At 45.8% G+C, this 19,358-nt stretch overlaps 1 protein-coding gene across 3 annotated transcripts in view; it reads right to left on the reverse strand.

Moving 5' to 3' along the window:
* The window catches only part of FAXC (failed axon connections homolog, metaxin like GST domain containing), a 66,470-nt gene extending 47,929 nt beyond the window's left edge, over nucleotides 1–18,541 (reverse strand). The window contains exons 1-3 of one of the 3 annotated variants that reach the window (XM_090037162.1): nucleotides 18,425–18,541; nucleotides 17,852–17,973; nucleotides 13,814–13,949 (exon numbers count right to left, since the gene is read on the reverse strand). In XM_090037162.1, the coding sequence (XP_089893288.1) occupies nucleotides 13,814–13,949; nucleotides 17,852–17,958 (243 nt within the window). In that variant the 5' untranslated portion in view covers nucleotides 17,959–17,973; nucleotides 18,425–18,541. Of the gene's footprint in view, nucleotides 1–13,813; nucleotides 13,950–17,851; nucleotides 18,363–18,385 lie in introns of those variants that run through there. The other 2 variants (XM_090037164.1, XM_090037158.1) reach the window with 2 other exon arrangements.
* Nucleotides 18,542–19,358: the final 817 nt, after the last annotated feature.

A 19,358-nucleotide genomic window follows, 5' to 3' on the forward strand; every position in this document is an offset into this window, starting at 1 on the left:
TCCACAACCATTCCCACTCTGCCCCTACGGCATCTTCCTATCTCACCTGCCATGGCTTGATGGAAATATAATGATAAAAGCATGGGAGGCTGCCCTGGTCTTACTCTAATAACCACCCAAATTGGGGTCATGGACTTGTGGGCCAAATGCATGGTTCCATACCTCCCCTACACCATGTCCCATGCCTCATAGATGGCATCCTCACAGATGTTCAACCAATTGCTGACACTGCCCTTTGCTGGGCCTTCCAACCCCTTGGCCTCTCAACCCCACTCCAGTTGCCAGACCCTTCAGCCTCCTCTCCAGCCCCTTTCTGGGCCCCCAGGCCCTTCAGTCTCATCCAACCTTTTCTTGGACTACTAGGCCCCTCGGTCTTTCTCCCAGCTCTTCTCTGGGCTCTCAGCTCCTCTTTGGTCCCTTGTCCCTCAGAGCCATCCAGCCTGCACTCTATTCCTGGCCCCACACTGGTCCCACCCTACTCCCTGGCCCTCACAATAGGCCTGAGGCCCCTCACTGGGCCTCAGAACACCAGGCCTTGAACCCCTCTGGTCCTACCCTCTATTCCCTGGCTTCTCGCTGGGCCGCTGGACTCACATGATCCTGGTCTTCCTTGGTCCCTCATTAGGCCTCTGATCCCACGTGATCCTGATCTTCCCTGGTCCCTCATTGGACCTCTGGACCCACATGATACCAATCTTCCCTGGTCCCTCACTGGGCCTCTGGATCCACAATACCGATCTTCCCTGCCAAGTGCTTTCCTGTGGGGTGTGCTTCCCTAGCATTACCCCTCCATGGTGTCATCCACAAGGCAGTGGGCACTTAAGCTTTCCAGCATCCCATCCTTGCCTTTCCTTGGAGTGGCCCAGGCATGGCATTTCATGGAGGCTGCTTCGCCACAGGTAGCCCCACCATGCTAACCAGCTCCTAGTAGGGTGCAGTTTCAGGTTTTACCCGAGACCAGTCTTCACACCTCTCTGATCTTGCTCACCTCTCTCTGCCCCCCACAGACGTCCAACACCTCTCCTGGGTTGCTAGCCACTGGGCCCCCTGGCTCCATCTCTCCTCTGAGTCCTCCATCTCTGATCCCAGCTCACTCTTGGACCCCCTGGCCATCATCATCCCAGGCTGCACCCATCTTAAACCCTTTCCTCTCTCAGCTATGGACCCCCAAGGACCTTTGGCCTGAGGCCACTAGAGAACTCCAAGCCCACCCACCCAGCTCTGGCAATCTCCACTGTGGTCTGTTTCAAGCATTGGCCTATCAGCCTCTCCCTCAGGGCTTGCATAATCTCTCACTATATCCCCTGTGCACTCAGCCCCTCTCTCTCTGGGCTCATCTAGCCACTCAATAGACCACAGGTATTCAGCCCTTCTCTCTGGGCTCTGGATCCCCAGGAACCTCCTCCATCCCCTTAATTCCTGCCCAAACATCTGGATGTCCTTCTCCTTGTTGGCATTCAGGAGTGGCAGCCTTCCTGCTTGGTGATGTATCTACACCAGCTCCCAAGATGTTACTGCCAGCCTGCTCTCAGGGTCTAGGCTTATAGACTAGGCCTAGCCACAACTGCTGCCCCCGGGTCAGCTGGCTCTGATCTGCAATTAGCCCTGACCACCACCGGCCGGTGGTTCAACAGGCTACCTAACCACTTAAAGTGACGGACACATCAAGTGTCCTGCCACGTTAATATTAACAACACACCATGCTATTTTTTATTATTGAGCTTTGGAATAATCTTGCTGAGTCTTGTTATTATGTAAGAATCTCCACCTGCATTCAAAAACAGAATAAATTTCAAAAACACAGTAGAAAAACTCAAAAAAACGTATACCCTGAAGGCTCAAAATGAGAAGCCAAATAAAAAAAATTTCAAATTTAGCGCACTTTTAAGTCTTGTCATTTTTAAACCAATCGAAATTTGTTTGAGGGCCTGATCCTTGGGTTTTTTAAGTTTCAGTGTCAACAATGTGGTTAGGCCTCCAATATTTATCTTCCATTAATCTATTATAGATTCATTAAGGGATTATATGGACAAACAGCTCATTTTGCTGCCAGAAGTACTAATGTCTCCATCGCGATGGGGATGGAGGGACCAAAGATCAGCAGAAGAATTCAGCACCCTGACTACATTTTGAAATACAGATGCACAATGCATTACAAATGTGTGGTCATTTCCAGGCACATATTCCTTCTAGATCAACATACAAGAAATAATAAAAGAATATTGTTGGGAACACAATGCCTTCTGCTTCAAGCCATTTTGGGATTCCTGCCCATCCACACATATGATGTGAGGATAAAAAATATGATGCTAGATATGCAAAAATAATGCAATAGGTATCACCTGCCTTGCATATCAGGGGGAAGGAATGATGGATGCTGTGCTGGTTCATAGTAAAAAGGCTAAAAATACAGATTACCTAAAATAAAAAAAAGATAAATATTTTATCTACCATGTAGAAGAATTAATCGAGAATAATACTAATTCTATAAAACCCTATTAATTCTGTATGTAGCACTGTTGGTTTTAATATCTGCTAATTTCCACAGGCTTTTTGTTGTGATAAAAATATCAATATCTGGAGCAGTGGTTAGGTGTTCATAAAACACAAGTACAATTTTTTTGCTGTAATACCAAAAATCAAAGTGGTTTCATTAAAAAAGTTAGTGTAGGCTATATATACTGTATTTACCTGCATCCAAGATGACCCTGAATTTAAGACAACCTCCAAATAATAATATTCTACACATGGAAAATTTATAAAATTTGTTATAATTTTCCACATGCAGAATCTAATTATTGGAGGATGATCTTAAAATTTGTCCCCACCACTTCAGCAGGGAAAGCAGTGGTAGGGGAGCAGCAGCAGGAGTTAGGCATAGGGGGAGGCATTAAGGGAACAGGCTGCAGGAAGAACAGGAGGTGACAGGCAGTAAGGGGGCAGTGGGAGCAAGGAAAGCAGTGGAGGGATGGGAGGAGGCAGCTGTCTTCCTATTGCCTGCCCTCCCCACCCCCACTGTGACTGCCCCACCCCTGTAGCCTCTGATCCCTGCCTACACCCATCATAGTCTCAGGCCCTTGAGCTCCCTTTCCTCCCACCACATCCTCTTCCTCGAACCCTATGCATCTCACCTGCCCCAAACCACCCACCATTTACCCTTGCTCTGGCAGCAGCAGGCTCTGTCCCCACTCCAGCCTGAGGCACAACACACAGCCCCATAGCAGCAGGATAGAGCCAGTATCATTGTTATAGGGCCAGGCTCTGTACCCCAGGCTGGAGCAAGGACAGAGGCTTCTGGTGCCAGGGCAAGAGTAAATGGCGTGGGTGAGGTGAGGTTGGGAAGATGGATGAAGGAGGGTAATGGGGGAAAGTGGGAAGAGAGGGCAGGGATCTGAGACTGTAATGGGGAGAGGCAGAAGGTGCAGATGGCGGCAGGGAGCCAAGCAACAGGTGTTGCTGTGGCTCCAACCTGGGGGCTGGGGTAAGAGCTGGAGCTACAGCAGCTGCCTGCCCCACTTCTGCCTTTTACTTGATTAAAAGATGAGGGACTTTTCCTTCCCTATGCTAAATAGGAAAAAACTTCATGTTGGAATCGAGTAAATATGGTAATATGCACTTCTGTATATACACATGCATGTGCATTTGTGTGTTAAGAATGATGTTCCCACAACATTAAAGGTTACATTTTCAAGCACAAAATATTTAGGAAGCACAGCAGGTAAGGTCTGACTAACAACAATGGCTTAATCATATTGCATTGATTAAACTCTGATGTGTCTTAAATTCCCTTGGTATTCCCATATTTGCTTGTAGTTTTCTTGTAGACTAAAGTACAATTCATTTCTTGATATGCTAAGACACTTGATATCCCTGAATAAAAGTTACAGTACAATGCAGATATTTTAAACCAAAAAACCTTAATATCTTTAGAGCTGCTACCAATTGTCAGCAACTATCAGTTAAACACTCGCTTAGGAGTCAGTCCAGCTGCAAACCAGTGAATGAATATGGTATTGTTATAAAAAACAAAATCTACCCTAATATATTACCTATAGTCTAAAAAAGCAGTTGTGAAGACAGCTCCTTTGAAGCTCTGGAATTTGCAAGCAGAATTTCATGGGACATCTTGGGTTTAGTTCACAATGATTTCCTGAAGGAATTAGCCCTCACCCTTCCAACTACTGTAGCATGGGGGGGGGAGGTTGTTTGTTTAAATCTAATTCTAAACTAGTACAAAAGACTTTAAGAAAATGGACCATTTTGATGGCCCAAATTGATCAGATTCTAAATACCCAATCTTGACTTCTTCAGAAATAATTACTGCAGCCAAAACTGTTTCCTTCAAACTTTTACAGAGGGTAAAATTAAAGTTCCCAAACTTGGCAAAAACAGCCGCAATCATCCTGAACAGACTGGATCAGACAAGTTTACATAGAAGGACCCTGGATTCAGAAACTCAGGGAACTGATGGGTGGGATCCCCTGCAAGGCCAGTCTGAGGGGGAAAGGAGTCCAGGAGAACTGGATGTACTTTAAAGAAACCTTACGGAAGGCACAGAAACAAAGTCCCGCGCTGCAGGAAGACTAGCAAGTAGGGCAGAAGACCAGCTTGGCTTAGCAAGGAACTCTTCAGTGAGCTAAAACACAAGAAGGGAACTTACAAGTAGAAACTTGAACAAATGGCTAGGGAGGATTGTAAGAGTATTGGCTCGGGTATCAGGAAGGCCAAAGTACAATTGGAGTTGCAGCTAGCAACAGACATGAAGGGTAACAGGACATGTTTCTACAAGTGTCAGCAACAAGAGGAAGATCAGGGAAAGTGTGGGTCCCTTACTGAATGGGGGAGGCAGCCTAGTGAGAGATGATGAGGAAAAGGCTGAAGTATTCAGTGCCTTTTTCACCTCAGTCTTCACAGGCAAGGTCAGTTCCCAAACTACTGCACCGGGCAGCAGTTTGGGGAGGAGGTAAGAAGCCAACCGTAGGAAAAGAACAGGTTAGGGACTATTTAGAAAAGGTGGACGTGTACAAGTCCATGGGGCCGGACGCAATGCACCCCCAGGTGCTGAGGGACTTGGCCAATGTGACTGTAGAGCCACTGGTTATTATCTTTGAAAAAGCATGATGACTGGGAGAGGTCCCAGGTGACTGGAAAAGGGCAAATATAGTGCCCATCTTTAAGAAAGGGAAAGAGGAAGATCCAGGGAATTTCAGACAAGTCAGCCATACCTCAGTCCCTGGAAAAAATCATGGAGAAGGTCCAGTCAGAATGGATTCACCAAGGGCAGGCCATGCCTGATCAACCTGATTGCCTTCTATGATGGCTCTGTGGATGCGGAAAGAGCAGTGGACATGATATACCTTGACTTTAGCCAGGCTTTTGATACGGTCTCCTACAACATTCTCACAAGCAAGCTAAGGGACTATAGGTTGGATGAATGGACTGTAAGGTGGATAGAAAACTGACTGGATCATTGGGCTCAAAGCATAGTAATCAATGGCTTAATGTCTATTTGGCAGCCGGTATCAAGTAGAGTGCCCCAGGGGTCGGGCCTGGGGCTGGTTTTGTTCAATATCTTCATCAATGATTCAGAAGATGGGAAGTAGTGCACCCTCAGCAAGTTTGCAGGTGACACCAAGCTGGAGGGAGTAGTAGATACAATAGAGGGTAGGACTGGGATTCAGAGCGATGTAGACAAATTGGAGGATTGGGCCACAAGAAGTCTCATGAGATTCAACAAGGACAAGTGCCAAGTCCTGCACTTAGGATGGAACAATCCCATGTACCAGGACAGGCTGGAGAGCAACTGGCTAAGCAACAGCTCTGCAGAAAAGGACCTGGGGGTTACAGTGAACAATAAACTGAAATAAACCAACAATGTGCTCTTGTTGCCAAGAAGGCTAACAGCATACTGGGCGGCATTAGTAGAAGTGTTGCCACCAGTGAGGGAAGTGATTATTTCCCTCTATTTGGCACTGATGAAGGCACATCTGGAGTCCTGTTTCCAACTGTGGGCCCCTAAAACAGAAACCACATAGACAAATTCAAGAGAATCCAGTGGAGGGCAACAAAAATGGTTCAGGGGATGGGGCAGATGACTTTTGAGGAGAGGCTGAGAGAACTGGGTACATTTAGTCTGGAGAAGAGAAGAAAGAGGAGGGATTTAATAGCAGCCTTCAACTACCTGAAGGGTGCTTCCAAAGTGGATGGTGCTAGACTGTTCTCAGTGGTAACAGATGACAAACCAAGGAACAATGGTCTCAGGTTGCAGCAAGGAACTTTAGGGTAGATTTTAAGAAAAACCTCTCACTAGAAAGGTAGTAAAACACTGTAACAAGTGACCCAGATAAGCTGTAGATTCTCCATCCTTGGAGATTTTTAAAACCCAGCTAGACAAAGCCTTGGCTAGTATGATCTAGTTGGGGATGGTCCTTCTTTGAGCAGGAGGCTGGAATAGATGACCTCCTGAAGTTCCATCCCAACCCTAATTTTCTATGATTTTATGAGAGCCAACCAAAATGTTTTGATAGTCCCAAATGCCAACTTTTTTATTTTTTAGAGGAAATCTTTAAATGTTGATGTATTTTTCTGATTTTGAATTACTTCTTTTTTCAAACTTTCTCAGAATGGACACCGTTGTTCCTAACTTTGGCCCTAACCAAAATGCAGCCTGTAGGCACAGGCCAGAGAATAAACTATAAATTAGTCACAGTTATTTCTCTGTTTCTCACAACAGTGCAAGGGACAGCACGTTATTTAATTCCTTTTCTGAGAAGACTATCACTTTATTTTGTACACCCAGCAGGCTACGGTAGAGAACAAGAGAGGATGCCAGCCCTCTCCCTTGCTGTCTGGTACCTGTCACAAGGCAAGCAGCCTCCTGCAACCTGCCAAAGCTATTGTCATCTTCTGAACAAGGCAGAGCAAGAAGTAAATGGACCTCTAACGCTTCCTTATTCCCATGGCGCTAAATAGGAGCTCAAACAGCTTAGCTCATAGTGCTTTTTATTTGCTGTTTGATTTCATAGTAGTGCTTTGCTGTTCTGTGCTATGACACAGTATAACTGCTAGGTACACCAGTTACATAGTACTGAGTTCTCACTCTATGAGGATAGAAAGAGAGACAACAGTCACGGACACTAACAAAGCAGTGGGGTCAGGTCAAGACAGCCTGGAAACAATCAGCAATCAGTGACAATATTCAAGACAGGAGGACTGGTAAAGCAGCAGTAATACAGGCAATAAGCAAATACATCAGCTGAGGAGACTGTGGTGGCCTGTGTTGGCAAAGATGTTCAACAAAAAATGGACAAGGAGTTCTGTCAACAACTGAACCAACCGATAGTCCGTCAAATATCTTTGCCATGTGTGGAGGCCTGAGTGAAGCCACAATGTTCCCTGGAAGGTCAAGAAAGGATTAATAACAAGGTGTGTGTTTCCTTTTCATATTTTCTTGCATACTACACACACCCAAATAAGAAAAAAACCTTATTTTTGGAAAGGCAGAATGCAGGGGGAAAGAAAGATTTTCCAGCATTATGACTACATAGAGCAGGGATAGAGCCTAATCTTCAGCTGACTCACACTCCCTTTCCTCCTCAGGCAAAAATCTTCAGCTGGATTGTCAAAATCTCTTGGCTGCTGAGCCAAAAACTGAAACTGTAGCTGCTGTTGAAGCTGCTGCTGAAGACTGAACTTAATGGGTGGATCTAGGATTTGGAAACACACTAAAAACAATCTTTAGGGCTGTACAATAAGAGAAGAGAGACCGGGAGTAGCTAAATTGCTAAAGAAAGAATAGCTTGATTAGTGGAATATCCAAATCATTAAAAAACGAGAGAGTCATTAACACCTCTTGAGTAAAGAAAATCAGGTAGATCAGAATGAGCTATGAAATCAGTTGATTCCCTTAGTGCTATCTGAATAGAAATGCTACTTCTGATACCAGGCAGGTGGTTTTAAATTTTGAGTGGAGCAAGAATCAAAGGTGAGTGACCACATGACTGCACCTCTCCCAATCTGTCCCTCTAGACTCTGCCCCTTCCTCCATGCAGATTCTGGAGGGAAGAAAAGGAAAAGAAGTAGCAGACATCTTACAGTATCTCCATGCTTCTATTCTGCCCAGAAAATCAGCTTCCCCACTTAAGACACATATCCTGATTTTGGAAAGCTAATGTTTTGGTAAAGAGTGTGCGTGGTATGTAAATAAATGTAGATAGGGCACATATTTGCCAGCCCGCAAACCTCTAGCTGCTACCATGTACTAAATGCAAGAAGAAAGAATAACCTGACTGACCTGAAGAGGAGTAAGTAATTGTTACATTCTGGGCATGTCTACCCGTGAAATTAATTCAACTGAAATAAATTCAACTGCCTGGGACTATGGCACATTAAGCAGGGTCAAACTAGCCCCAGCTGGCAAGGGGCCCGAGGGGAATCAGCCTGCCAGCCCAGGGCTCCTCCAGCCTGGATCAACATGCTGCACAGGGGCTGGCTGTGCACAAGGGTGCTTCAGTGTGGGGCTAGCCAGCAGGCAGCCCCTGCACTGAAGCACCCTCATGTCCCAGCCAGCCCCATCAGCCTTGTCACATGCGTTGCGCTGTGCTAAATAACATCACCATAGGACACTACTTGTGTTGACAAGTACTAAGCTATGGCAACATTTCTTAGTTTAGGGCCTAATAAGGCCATATGTATAGACTCAGAGACTTTACTGCAGAGCTAATTAGGCCATTCTGCAGTAAGCATCTTGTGTAGATGTGCCCTCTTCTCTTTATGATATTAAATATTGAGCAAAATATTCCACAGTTGTGCTTGTACTTGTGGATCCTAGGACTACCACAGCAAAACAAAGTCCTTCCCACTTATTCCTGTTCACCTAAGCTCAATCACATCAAGTAGGCAAACTAAGAGGGGTCCTCTAAACACGTCTCGATCTAAGAAGTGTTGCTAGGTAATCTTAGAGTGGCTCTAAGACATGCACTTAGGACCTGTCCAAGTAATCTACTTCACCTGAATGCCAAGCTTCTCTGTGGATGGAATGGGAGCTAGTGGGCAGGACATATTTTCAGTGGCAGGCCCAGTGACACCAGGGAGACTGCATGATGCCTAAGCATCACCTTCTGCTTCCCTCTATTCACACTGAAGGGGAAAAAAAACATGCCTGGATACTCTGATAAATTCATCAAATAACTATTCCCTACCCCATGATCATTAAAATTTATCCTGCAGAGAATGATAAACGATTCAGTTCAAAACTGTGCTGTTTCACAGTCCAACTAACATAGGTTTCTGAGCAATCCTAAATATTTCCCAACAATTTAATTCCAACTTTATTTGACATGCCTTTTCCTTAAGATGCTACCTCCGAAAGTATCTTAATACCTTGTTCATAGCAAGTAAGATGATACAGATTATTTCAGATATTAGAGCTGCTTCTTCAACTCAGAAATAGTGGACCAGCTTAGAGAATAATAATTGGTTCCTCAAAAATACTTTTTCCTCATTCTGCTCTCCCTGAAGTCACTGACAAAACTACTGTCCCCCATTATGGTTAAGAGAAGGTTCCCTCCTGTTACTAGCATGATTCAGTGACACAACAAAACCATGCTTAAAGCCAATCTGCCCAGTGATAAAAAATGGTGCTTTCCCAATGTCAGAAGACAGCCATAATCCAGCTGGTTCCCTCCCTCCAACACTACTGATTTTACAATGCATGTAGGGCCGAAACAAGGAAACTTCTTTAATTCACATCAAATTTTAAAAAAGCACACAAAAATCAGATGGCCTGAAAGCCTTTTTTGTCAATAACAGCTTCAAACTTAATGGGGGCGGGGGACACAAAATACCTCGGATCCTCAAAATCTGTACAATTTTTACTGAAACTGCACTCAAGTGTCTATTGTTTCAGCCAAGCAGGGTTGTAGGGGTTTATTTAAGAAGGGAGCTGTCCCAAGGGTATGCTCACATATACATTTGGAGCCATTTCAAAATGGCAGGGGGATCTTTTCCTCCTAACCAGGCAGCAGCTGTTACCTCTTAACAGTGACAAGTAGGGAACAAGACAAATGCAGCAAAACAGCTCCAGACTTAACACTGCTTCATCCAGGGTTAAAGTTAGAGCTACGTTCGCATTGCTCCCAGCTTCTCCACACAACTATTAGGACGTAACCGCTGCTGTGTGTTCCCAATCAGCAGGTCCCCCTTTTGAAATAGCTCCCAATACATACGTCCTTACCTCCTTACCTCCAGACAACATCCTCTGAGGCACAAAAAAGTGTCTCAAGTAGGGGTGCACAGATATGTCGGTTGGCTATCAGACTGGCATCGATAAAAAGAGAAATGACATTATTGGCTATTGACTTTTTTTTTGGTCATTGTAGGCAATAATTATGGTCACGTGCCCAGAGCATGCTGGCAAGCATAGCCCAGTCCCCATGTCCCACTGCCAGCCTGAGCCCATAGCAGACAACAGGTCCAGGCGAGCAGTGGAAGGGGGAGGGGGTGCCAGGGAGTGGTCAGAGGTCCCCACACTCAGCAACAAAGGACCGTTACTGGCTCCTGCCATGGCAATGCCACGTACACAGCAGGGGCTTGAGCAACAGGGCTGTGCAGGACTGACAGGGTTGCTGCAGAGACACTGAGCTGCGCACAGGCAGCGCAAGAAGCTGCACAAGAAACAATCTGCTCCACCAGGCACCAGGTGCCTTTGCAAAAGTGGCTCCTCCCCAGCAGCCATGGGTGGCCCCACAAAAGCCCAGGACCTCCTGGTTAACCTCCTAGCCTTGGCCAAGCTGGCTATTCATGTCACCAGGAAGGAGGTTCTGGCCCAGAGGGTCCCTGGGGACTGTGAGACCGCTTTCCTGGGTTTCCTCTGGTCCTATCTCCAGAGCACCACTGGGCAGTAGCCACTGGCTCTCTAGCTGTATCTGAGAGTCAGTGGGCATTGTCCAGGGTCCTCTGCTCAGCATCCCAAGGGTGCACTTATTTTGATCCTCTGATCCACACACACGTTCTGTTTTTTCATTTTTTGTCCCTCACATTCAGTTATGGCCTTCTGTCTATCGCCACACTTAAGTGGTAACCTCTTGTAATTTAGTGGGCTATAGGCCCATGTAACACAAGGTCAAAAATAGGCCAGCGGCCACAGGAGCTTAGCTGCATGGGGCCCACCAGTGCTGAGACAGCAGCATGCTCCAAGCATGCCCGGCATGGGGCCACCCCACCTGCCCAGGACAGCAGCATGGGCTGCATGGAGAGCAGAGCTGCAGGTAGGAGTTGTAGGTAAGGGGGAGTCATGTATGGGAATAAAACAATCACCACCTTCCTCATTGAGGGCCAAAGCAGGCAGGAGGCATATGTGTTTGTTATAAATGCAAAACAAATAGAAAAAAGGTCTATTTATGTCAGTAATTTAAAATGCCTTGCACTACTATTAAGTATCAGTTACAAGATCAGCATTGGCTGATGCGGTTGGTTAATCCTTGGTTATTGGTATCTGCCAAGAAAATCTTTATCAGTGCACCCCTAGACCTGCACAGTGAATAGGCACACCAAAATGGATCTGACAGGAGAACACCAAAAAGAGCCTGCTATCATGCTCCCATGATGCACTGAGACAAGCAATGCTCTGTGTACTCTTGATTTGACAAATTATGGCAGGACAGGTGCATGTGACCACATGAACATACTATCGGCCAAAGAGGACTACATCATGCGATTCCCTCCACCTGCATGTAAGGCTCCATGGTAATGTCAGTGCAAAACAAAGCAGGTCAGTGCTACTTGAAAGCACATACATTGGCAAAAGCACTATAGACCTTGGGCAAGAGGTAATGTGTCACAATATCCTACCAAAGAGGAAGACTCAAGAGCAGCACATGCACGGTTGTCCATTAATGACCTGCAAGAATGTGTATGCTCTGTAAGTGCATGGGGCACCCCGCTGCCTAGGTTGGGATTCACAAGCAGGGAACAACAGGTATGGGGAGCTACACATCCACCGGGTGGAAGGCAAGCCTAGGGGTAGTACTATAGGTTTGGACTTTAAACCTGTCCAAGCTGATGGTACCATTGTCAGCGGTCATTGTGGGCACCCATCATATCACACAATGTTGAATCACTGACCATGCCACTTGGGTTGGGTGGTCCCAAGACTGTCAGTTCCCAGTGGAAAGCGTGAATTTTGGTCTATTCCACAAATGGAATGTGCAATATAACCAAAATGTGTCACTCACATAAAGGGGGAGAAGACATTAAATTATACAAATGAGTAGTGATGTCCCTGTAAAAAATAGCAAAGCCCCATGATAAACTTCTTTTCTATTGCAATTTGATCTGCCTTCTGCCTGGTAAGCCACATCCTATGGAACAATGTTAATCATTCCAAACCTCAGTACTGTGTAAGGAACCACAAAAAAGAAAGTATAATCTGCCAAAATACGTTTTTCTCCCACAAATGTGCCATTTCATACCCAAATTACACTGTTCTGCAGTGCAGTGTCAGTAAAGTGTCTCCTGGTCTTGTGAAACATCTGAAGTTCAATAATCTATGAGCCATTCAAACTGGAATTTAAAACTACATACCACTGCAGGGGCTGAAATCTTTCCCTTTCCAATACTAAAAAGCACTTGTTTTATGTATTAGTTACAATTTTTCATTACCTCTGAAATGCTTATGCTTGTATTCCTACAGGAAAGCAGTCAACTTTTAGAAATGGATGGCTGCACACAAGAAAATGCAAAACACCATAAAGCATTTCTAAAATATTTTTCCTATGAAATGTGTGACATCAACAAATAATTGCCCTGAAACATGGCATCAAAAGTTCCTAGAACCCCTACAGAATGACCATCTAGCTTATTCATGGCTCCATCGCTTGACAGTAATGTAGTCATCCTAAACTTTGCAAACTATAAGATTTAGTACCCCCTCAGGGACTTTATCATTATCATCAACATCATTATTTATGGTTGTTGTGATTCAATATTCATTTTATGATCTTACATTCACACAGGACTTTGAACACAGAAAAATACATGTCCCATGCTTCAAAGAGCTTACATTTTAACACGCATATTGGTCACAGCTGTGTTAAAATGCAGTGGAATGAGAGCTATTCTGTGGCCTGGTCTCATTGACTGATGGAAGAACCAAAATACATTGCTTTGTTTTCTATCTCCCACCCCCTGATCTAGCTTGGGTTCCATCCCCTGCAGAAAGACAGCACCTCATCTTGCTCAACACTCACCCACTACTAGGGAATGAGTGCCACTATTAAGAAGTGGTATTTATAGGCTCTCAAAACAACACCCTCAGCTAGAGGAGCTGTGCCTGCAATGAATGGCTCTATACGTGGGAAATTTTTCATTGTATCTTAGGGAGACCTCAAAAAAGAAACACTCCAAGGAGAGAAAAATGTCAGCAACTTAAGTATGAGCTATTTAACATAGTGAACTTTGTAGGCTAAACAGAACTAAACAACAACTTATTTAGTACATATTTTATACATTTCAGACATTATTTAGCGTGACACACAAAGTCCCAAACTACCTTAAAGTTCTTTTCCCCAAAATTAAATCTTCAAATACATGCAGATTTACCATCAAGCAGTGAACTCTGAAATTGCCTGAATGTTTAGACCAGTCTGCTTACAGTAGGCCCATCTTTAAGATCATGTACCTTAATGACAAGTGTTTAGCTCCCTTTCTGCATATACAGTCTGCTTAGTGAGATAAATATTCTGTCTGCACATTTAGCATTACATGTAAGTTTAGTGAGCCATAATGTAAAAGAAAGCAACATACTCAAGTTTACCTGGTAGGGCAAATCAGCCATCCTTAAATAAGTTTCCATTTTCAAACAGAAAGGAGATAAACTGGGAACGCCGTTATTGGGCCTTGAGAACTGATGCAGTATAATGGCATCTTTTGAATCAACCTCTTGCTCTTTCCTGGCAAAAACAAAACAGAATTTTAAAACAGGGCAAAAAACCCAGACTACATTATGTGCCATACATCAATATAGTAAGTGCATACTGAAAATAAATGGCTGAAACAAAGCATTCATCCTCCCCTAATGGGCTATTGTAATTTTTTATTCATCAAGTCCAAAGTCACTAAAAGCACTCACATTCCTGAGTCAGAATTCCAAGAGAAACCTTAGCTCATTCTATAGTGGAGCAATCTGAAAACCTGGCAAGAGTAAACTGATAAGACAAAATAAGTAAGCCTTATTCTCCCTTCCTTATGCCTTGTGACAAGTCAGTAAAACACTCATTCTGATGTGGTAATATTTTGTACCCATTCTGTGCAGCTGTAAATGACATTCAGCTAAGTTCCTTAAAAAAAAGAAGAGATTCTCATAACTCCAGCTCTTTTATCCCCACTTACAGACTCACTGCCATTTTCTGTAACCTCATCATTACCCTTGTCCTAGTTCTGTCTTCTTCATATCTCCACCTGTTTTTACGGCATTCATCACTCTGCACTTCACTGCCCAAATACACACTGCTTTTACTCCAGCCCTGCTGGAAGCTTCATCCCTTCTTTCCTTGACTCTCATCTCTAGCTTCTGGAGATCCTATTCTCCAAGTTCCTGCCTATTCACAATGATGCTCCATCCTCTCTCACAGATACAAAGCATGACTACATCACTCCTGATACTGACGAAATCCACTTGCTACTCATTCATTTTTGGATCCAGTTCAAAGGGTCTCTCTCCTTTTTTTAAACCCTTGTTCCAGCCTGGGCCAAATTCTGGTCTCAGTGAGCACGTCTACACAAAGGGTGGGCTATTATTTCAGGCAGAGGGCCGCTTACTGAGTTTTGGCAAGCCAGGCATGACAGGCAGCCAGGGGCAGATAAATATTGTCTAAATTTTTTTAGGGGCCCCGCGAGCCAGATAGAATGGCCTGGTGAGCCACATCAGGCCCACAGGCCACAAATTTTGCCCACCCCTGGTTTAGTCATTAATGCATCATAGTTAGTGTGCATTAAGTTTAGGACTTGCATAACCAAGCATTAAATCAATGTGCAGTAACTGGCACTACTGTGAAGTAGCACCAGAGCACAGCTTTTTACAGAAACTAATTGTGCAATAGCCTAATGGTACTGTGCAATAGCATATTAGCACAGGTTTTTCCTAGCACACTACTGCGCAATATTATTAGGCTACTGTGAAGTTAGCATCTTGTGTGGATGCACCCAGTTATTTAGTAATACAGAGAATTATGGTAGATGTACACCAGTATAATTAAGGGCTGGACTTGGCCCAAGAGCCATGGGACACATTAAAATAAAATAAAAATTACATCGGTATAAAACTGATGCTAGAGGAGAAAGAAGGCCTATGGATTCTTCATTCCCCTTTACTCTGCCTGCCCTAACTCCACATGCATTTACCACTGTTGCTATTATAGCCTTTAAGTCAGAGGCTCCTAACACCTTAAGCAGCATTTTAGAATCTCTCACCTCAGCAGTCTCTTTTGAAATCTTATTCTAAAATGTAATTCTAGGCCTTCAAAAGTCTTTTACAGTATCTGCCCACAGTTATTGGAGATACTTCCATAGAAGCATATGGCTGCTGCACTACCACCGGCTTTAAGTGAGAATGAGGAGCCTGCTTCCTACCGATTCTTTTGAAAACAGCCTCTTCTCTGACTCAAGCCGTGATTTTAACCCTTACTCACTATTTTGATGTCATATACAACTTACGTCTGTGAAGTGTTTGGGACATGGCTTCCAAAAAAGATACTGTACAAAATAAAGCTGTGTATCACAGACAGCAGTCTAAGCACTTCTGCTTACCAATACAACAATGATTTTAACCCTCAGAAATTATACCCGAACCACCACAGACTGTATTTACAGCTTTAGGAGCACTATTTTAGTGTGCTTTTCAAAATGAGCTACTAGCAATTGAAATTTGAGTGCCAAAGTGCCAAAAATGCCACTACTTCAATGGCCTGATTTTAGAGATCATTTACAGCACAACTTTCTCTACTGTAAATTGTAAAACACTCCCATATATTCCATATTGCTAGGAGGCTCTATAAGAGGCACACAGGAATCAAACCTGCGAGCTAGAGCTTAGCATTTTTTCCAGAAATCTGAAATATACTTGTCATATGTCAATTGCAAGTCATTTCATTAAATATATCATCCTTGGGACAGAAGCAAGAGATATCTAAATGCAAAGACTGAATTATAAAATCATCCCTACATTCAAGATGTTTTTAATTATCATATTTTCTGAAGGCTAGAGGTATTTTCCAAGAGCTATGTTTATGTGGGTGTTTTACTGTAAGCTGAAAGAAAATAAGGCAATCAAATCTGTTTCCCTCCATGATGGTGGTTTTAAACTGTTATCAAAATCAGCATTATTTTTGTTTACCTTATCTTATGCCCATTAATACGAGCCCAGTGTCCATCTTTATTTCTCCATAATGGGTCCAGGAATATTTCCTGTATTTTGCTAGTCTTTGTATTATACAAGCAGTTCTCTGATAAAGCAATTATGGTACTGGTGATTTACTACCATAAATTACTGCCCTATTATGCAGTAAAATGGCTCAGTTAAAAGTGAGGCTTAGGGCCAATAATGGTTTGAAGTTGAACCAGTGTTGCCTTTCCCACAAAATGTCAGTCTCCTCTGTACTCCTATGGTAGCTGAGATGGGTTTAAACACATAAAGCCATTTGCTAAAAACACATCGCCTCCTATGCTTCCAGGTCCATCTGTGGGAAATCAGTAGTTAAAGCCACCATTTTCCCAGCCGACTGTATTATTTGTGTAAACAAACTGCAGAGCCACACTCAACTATTTACTTCTGATCCAAGCCTATGACAAACCCGCCCATGTGTTTTTTTCTTTGGCTTTCAGGCTCCCTAATTACTCACGGGATTACAGATTTTCAACTGCAGAGAGCAAGCACTACCCAACACAATCCTATCCCCAACCATGGATGCTTTTTGCTTTCAAGAGGCTGCACCTGGCAGGTTGATGCTGTACCACTCACAAGAGTCGTACCATCATTTGTTTTTTAGGCTGGCCACTAAGGCTTGAACAGGGGGCTGTTTGCTGCTTGTCTGCTAGGCCAAATTACCTTATTGAAACACACAAGGGATGAGGAGGCTTCAAAGCATGAGAGTTTATTCCAGCATGCCCTGGCACAGTAGCTAACCTTGCCAGAGGAAGGAGAATATTTGATGAATCATAGCTCCCTCCTGTCTTCTTGCTTTAATCCCCAGACCCTATCCAGCAAAGTCAGGCCAACCCAGGTAGCTGCTTACAGCTACCACTGGGCTGAGGCCCTGTCTGCAGAGAGGCTGGGTGTTGAGCTGCCTAAGGCATGGGGGTTTGCCTTCCCAGCGGGCTTCAGTTTGCCCACATCTCCCTTGGAGCTGGGCACAGGCATTGGTGAACCAGGCAGCTTCCCAGGGCCCGGAGAGAAAGGAGGCCTAAAAATGGTGAAAATAATGATGATTATTATGATCATGATCTCTGGCAAAACGGGGCCCAATACTAAAAGTTTGCCCAGGGCCGCCAGGAGTCTAGGTACGGTGCTGATCTCCCTTATGGGGAGCTTCCATCTGGTCCCACTTTCAGGACGCTGGCTTGGAGGAAAACCCCTTTTGCCTCTTCTCAGGCTAGGGTCGGGTGTCCATGAATTCCCCGAATCACAGGTGGGAAGGGACCTCAGGGGGTCACGGAGTCAACGCAGGGCCGGCCCAGCTAGGCCCTCCCAGCCAAAGCTTTGGCCTTACCACCTCCGCGGATGGCAATGCCACGGGGCAGCCTCGGGTCTTGGCACCTGCGGGGCCAAGCGCTGGGTGCGGGGCAGTGCGCCTCTCACCTGATGGCCAGCAGCTCGTGCAGCAGGTAGGCGGCGGCGGCCAGCAGGGCCCCGCCGGTCAGGTACAGCGTCTTCTTCCACCACGAGTCGGAGCCCAGCCCGGCCATGATCCCGCCGTAGTCCTGCAAAGGGAAGGCGATGATTTCCCCATAAAAGGCGTCGGGCTCGTCGGCTCCCGCGCACAGGCCGAGGGACAGGCTCTGGTTGCGGCTCAGCCCCACCACGCAGCACCGGGAGGAGGCCAGGCCGACCCCCCAGGGCATGCTGCGCGCCGCCGCCGGCTGCCCCGGCCCCGGCCCCGGCCCCGGCCCGGCCGCATGGGAGGGGGCCCGGCCCGGCCCGGCCCGCCCGGGGGCAGCTCAGCGCCGCGGGGGGGCGGCGGCGGCGGCGGCGGCGGCAGCAGCGCTGCGGCTCCTGGGCGCGCGCTGCACCATCCTCGCGCTGCGGCTGCCGCTCGCCTTTGTCTCCGGGCACCGGGCACAGGGCGGCGGCGGCCGCGTGATGTCACTGCCCCGCGTGCGGAGCGCCACGCACCTGCCTCCCGCCAGCGCGGGCGGGCGGGGCAGCACTCACCGCGGGCCCGGCCCGGGGGGGCGGCTGGCGGCTCGGGGCTGCTCTCCCGCGGCCGGCCCACGGACACGGCGACGGCCACGGCCTGGGCACGTCACGGGCTGCCTCTGCAGGGGCCTCGCGCGCACCCGCCGCCAGCCCCTGTGACCAGTGCATCCGACTCGGGGCCGGGCTCAGGAGCCGGCTCGTCTCCCCGGGCGCAGCAGGGCAAGGGGCGACTGCAGCATCTCTTGCGAACCGGGTTAAGGCATCGTCTGGCGGGGCTGAGCATCTAGTATGGCTCTGCCTGCTGGCCTGGGTTAAGAGCCGGGTCTCTTATAAACCCAATATATATTAGCTTTAGAAAACACTTGGTTTACATATGTATGTGGGCGTGCATGGACAGACACACGCATACACATACACTTAAGCTTCCTATATATGTGTGTGTGTGTATGCCTATGCTCAATAGCTACTGATAGACACACGCACACACACATATATATATTATAAGAATCTGTTAATCTAGGCTTGAATGTGTGTGTGTGTGTACCCGTGCCCATGTATGTGTATATATGTGTGTGTGCATGTGTGTATCAGTAGCTTCTGAGCACAGGAATTTATGTATATTGGGAGCATGAGAATATATAAATATATATCAATATATACACTGGTGATGCATAGGGGGTGCATGCAGGTGCACAGGTGCCCGCTGAGAGAAGCACCAGCGGCATTCTGGGTTGCGGCCAGCAGCAATCAGCCGCTGGTGCCCCCCCAAGTATTAGGAGGCACCAGTCACCCATGGATAGATAGATGTATGTGTGTGTGTGTGTGTATGTGCATGTATATATATTATATATGTGTGTGTATATATTATATGTATGTGTGTGTGTATATACATATATATGTGTGTGTGTGTGTATATATGTATGTGTGTATATATATATATATATATATA

The sequence above is a fragment of the Crocodylus siamensis genome, chromosome 1, assembly GCF_052110815.1.
Source record: "Crocodylus siamensis isolate JL-2025a chromosome 1, ASM5211081v1, whole genome shotgun sequence".
In the NCBI taxonomy this organism is placed as follows: domain Eukaryota; kingdom Metazoa; phylum Chordata; order Crocodylia; family Crocodylidae; genus Crocodylus; species Crocodylus siamensis.